The sequence below is a fragment of the Engraulis encrasicolus genome, chromosome 14 (genome assembly GCF_034702125.1).
Source record: "Engraulis encrasicolus isolate BLACKSEA-1 chromosome 14, IST_EnEncr_1.0, whole genome shotgun sequence".
NCBI lineage: Eukaryota > Metazoa > Chordata > Actinopteri > Clupeiformes > Engraulidae > Engraulis > Engraulis encrasicolus.
Genome location: NC_085870.1, coordinates 21,196,462 through 21,201,136, shown reverse-complemented (window position 1 = coordinate 21,201,136; position 4,675 = coordinate 21,196,462). Strand labels below are relative to the sequence as shown.

At 47.3% G+C, this 4,675-nt stretch overlaps 1 protein-coding gene across 1 annotated transcript; it reads left to right on the top strand.

Moving 5' to 3' along the window:
* The first annotated feature begins 770 nt into the window (after positions 1-770).
* Positions 771-4,208, top strand: LOC134463001 (piggyBac transposable element-derived protein 4-like). The gene is made up of 2 exons (XM_063216260.1): positions 771-1,885; positions 2,651-4,208. The coding sequence occupies exons 1-2, from the start codon at positions 1,725-1,727 to the stop codon at positions 4,206-4,208; spliced, it is 1,719 nt and encodes a 572-aa protein (XP_063072330.1). The 5' UTR covers positions 771-1,724.
* The last annotated feature ends 467 nt before the right edge of the window (positions 4,209-4,675 follow it).

Below are 4,675 nucleotides of genomic sequence, written 5' to 3'. Positions count from 1 at the left end.
CACACACGCACACACACACACACACGCATTTACACACACACACATTTACACACACACATTTACATCGTAAATTAACACACACTCACGCATTTACACACACATTTACACACACACACATTTACATCGTAAATTAACACACACGCACACATTTACACACACACTTTTACATGCCACATTTACACCCACACATGCACGTACGCATGCTCAGGCAGACGCACACCCACACACACACACTCTCTCTCTCTCTCTCTCTCTCTCTCTCTACTACACACACACACACACAGACACACATAAACACAAACACACACACACACACACACACACACAGACACATAGACACAAACACACACACACACACACACACACACACACACACAGACACACAGACACATACACACAAACATACACACACACACACACACACACTCAGACAGACAGACACACACACACACACACACACACCAATTGCTATTTTCCAAATGCTTTCAAGGGATCGCCTGACTACCTTCATGTACATTAGACTAGACACCACAGTAAAACAGCTCTTTACACATGCCAAGTCTGTCCCTTTAATTGAATCGTTTTTCTTTTTTCCATTTACAGCTATTTGATTTGTTTTTCATACAAATATATAATGTAGGCTATATCACATTACATGTTACGTACATTACACATTATATACATACATACTATCATATAATATCTAGGTAGGCCTATATTTTACTGGAGAGCCTTGAACAGAGGTTAACCTCTTAACCTACCACGCCCACTTCCGGGCCCGTCGACGGTCCCAGTTTAAAAAAAAACAAGTTGCAACAGGACGCATGTTGTTATATTCTATTATGACCAATTTCCAGCCAAACTGACCAACTACCCGTTATTAGTATAGTTTCAACTCGGTGCCCATCAAATTTGGGCAACTTTGATGCAGTTGTTAGCAAGAACAGGCTTTAGTTGTTAGCAAGAACCTAGCTTAGCATTTCCCAGTCATTTGAATAGGAAGTTGCTAAGTGTTAAAAACGATCTCTGTTGACACATTTAAATGTATTTTTACCACACACAAACGGTACAAATAAAGTCACCAACCTTCAAACTGTGCCAATAAGCCATCCAGTATGCTTCCATAGTCCAAAACGATGTTTATTTGCTTGATCGATGTGACGCTAAGAATGGTGCCTTGTGTACATCCACTTTGCTGCATCATCTTCTCTGACATGTTTTCACCACATTTCTTCAAGTTGTCATCTATTGTTACACATGAATCAAAAGCTGACGATGTCCCCTGTAATATTCCAGAGCTATTTTTTGGCGTGGAGCAACGTGTACGGAGAGGCAGACGTCTGTTTCACCTAAGCACAGCATTCTTGTACGCGTCTCGTAGTGAACCTTTATTTTGGTAGTTGACAAGATAGGCTGAGAGGTCACAAACGCTCACCCAAACTTGAGTGACATCTAATCCAGCCAATAGTATGCTTTCTTCTGACAATGTAGGTTGGTCATTCATCCCGATTGGTGAATCCCTCACGTTTCTCACGGCATGCGTATCTGCCGCATGGTTTTGGTTGTCACAACAACATTGGAGTTGCCGCCTACTCTGCTTGCTTTACGCATCGTAGAGCAGCATTTCTCGTCAGCAATTTCGGGTTTGTACTCCCTAAAAGTGTGTGTTGCCTGTGAGTGTGAGTCGTCTGTGCTTTCTGTGAGTCGAGTGTTGTGAAGACATCATGGATGGACGCGGTAGGAAGCGGTATACTTTGGCCGAAATCCACGCTCAACTTTTTGATGACGGCGGGAATGAGACAGAGGATGATGCGGTGTCCGAAGCTGACAGCACCGACTCAGCGCTTCAGGCGTTTGAGGACGGCATAGATGTCGTCCTCGATTTGTAAGTGATCATTTTGTCACTGTATCGTGAAAGGCATAATTGTGTCACTGCATAATGAAAGTGATAAACTGCTGCTGAATGAAAGTTTAGAACTTTATTGTCCCCATGTGGTAATTGTGCCAGCAGTACAGACGCTGCAAACGCACCAGATATAAACACTGACAGGAATATTAGACAGCAGTATAGTGAGAATACATTTTATTACATTTAATTGATTCCATACATGAATACATACACAAATCATGCAGTCAGAAAGAAAAATGCGTTCACTGTCAGTGTTTCCCATGTCTTTTACCATTTACAGTATTGAATGGCAATGCTGTTTATCATTACTTTGTAAGTTTATTCTAAAGTGCTTATGTCTGCAACTATATGATTAACTGTAATGTAATGATAAATATACTATAACTTGCATTTTGTTGGTGTAGCCAAGCTAAATGGATAATGGCAACTTATTCAGCTGACATGCAATTAGCAGTGAGGCAAAAAAAAAAAAAAAGCATGAACTGTCACATTCATTGTCAGTGCACTCCCATGTCCTGCAGCCTGCTTTACTACAATATGTTATGGCAATTCATACTGTCAATATATAGCCATGATTTATTCTTCAGTCTGTCTTTGTTTCACTGCAGGATACACTGTAATGTAGTGGTAAATGAAATGTAATTTTTTGAAAATGTAATGTAAATGAAAATGTAATAAAAAAAAAACTGTTACATCTAAATAAAAGTATAATTAATGTTGTGTATCCTCTTGTTCATACAGTGAGGAGACATCTGACTCGGATGATGGGAACACATCTGATGACCCTTTGGAAGGGACTTCAACTGCCCCACACCCAGCTGCCTCTCCAACTCCTCCAGCTGCCTCTCCAACTCCTCCAGCTGCCTCTCCAACTCCTCCAGCTGCCAGCAGTGTGCGCATGAGTGGCAGGCGCCGTGATCTCCACCCTGCTCCAACTCCATGCCCTCCTCCAGTTAGTCGTGGTGCTAGGCGTGGTAAGCGCCCCTCAAAAGCCTCTGCTCCAACTCCATGCCCTCCTCCACCAAGCCGTGGTGCTACGAGTGGTAAACGCACCTCACAAGCCCCTGCCTCAACGCCAAGCCGTCCTGCGAAGCGTGCATCCCTGGGTCCACCGCCGCAGGACTCCGACTTCTGGCGTGATGCAACGAGTGAAGACGTGGAGCCTCCACCGTTGCCATTTCGACCCAGGCGCCCTCCAGGACCACAGCTGGACCCTCAGGTAGACTACCGGCCGCTTGACCTGTTCTTATTGTTTTTCAGCAAGGACGTGGTTAGGACCCTGTGCAGGCATACCAATCTCCATGCTGCAAAAAGGGCTGCACAAGGACGAAAGAGGAAGTGGGTCGACATAGAGCCGGAGGAGATGTACCGCTTCATCGGATTGGTCATCTACAAGGGATTGATGAAGTTGCCAGAGATGCGGGACGGATGGAGGAAGGACCGCCTTCACAGTTTTCCCTTCCCTGCATCCGTCATGCCAGGGTACAGATACGAGGTAATCTTCTCAACCCTTCACATGAGTGACCCGGCTGTTGATGCAGCAAATGATCAGCTGAAGGGCCAGCCTGGGCACGATGGCCTCTGCCGCCTCAGGCCGCTGCATGATGACCTCCTGACGGCGTGCAGGGCTTACTTCCACCCGCTCCAGAACCTCTCAGTGGATGAGAGGATGGTAGGCACCAAGTCCCGGATCGGGATGAAGATGTACAGCAAGGACAAGCCAACAAAGTGGGGGTTCAAGCTGTTTGTCTTGGCTGACAGCTCGAATGGCTATACGTGCCACTTCTCGATTTATGAGGGGAAGGCAAGGGCACCATCTGGGCAGGGCCTCAGTTATGATGCTGTTGTAGATTTGGTCCATGTCCCGTCCCTGGGCACAGGGTACAACGTGTATGTGGACAACTTTTACACCAGCTCAAAGCTGTTCCTCCACCTCCATGGCATGAACTATGGCGCCTGTGGGACCATCCGGGAGAACAGGATCGGGTTTCCACGCACACAGTGGAATGCCATGCCGAAGAATGCAGCCCGTGGAGAGCTGCGTTGGATTCGGGATGGTCCACTGCTGTTCGTGAAGTGGAGGGACAGCCGGGACGTCACGATGTGTTCCACCATCCACAAGGCCTACGGGGGGCAGACCGTGAAGCGCCGAGTCAAGGACCGGAACACAGCCGCGTGGAGCATTCGGGAGGTCCCTGTGCCGGAGCCGGTGAAGGCGTACAACAAGTTCATGGGAGGAGTGGACTTGAGTGACGCCCTCATCAAGTACTACACCGTGACCCACAAGACACGGAGGTGATACATGAAGCTGTTCCTCCACTTTGTGGATATTGCGGTTGTGAACAGCTTCATCCTGCACAAGGAGACCGCACTGGCCCAGGGGGAGACGCCGCTGACCCAGAAATCCTTCAGGGAATTTCTGTGCCTGGAGCTGGCTGACTTCGGCAAGCCACAGCCCGACCCACCAGCAGAGACTTCCAGTGCAGATGTGTCTGCTGAAGCCACTGGTGAGACACCGCAAGCCCAGGCAATGTCTTCCTGCCAATGTCTCCCTGTTCCGGTTGTGGATCAGCTGTCCTCTGATCCACACCTCAAGGCGACACAAGGGAGGAGAAAGTGTGTGCTCTGTGGCATGAAGACAATGTTCAAGTGCAAGGCTTGCCAGGTTGCACTGTGCATTATTGTGGACAGACTCTGCTTCACCACATGGCACGAGCAGAAGAGCACACACTAAATGTATATAGTTGTAAATAGTTCCCCCTGTTC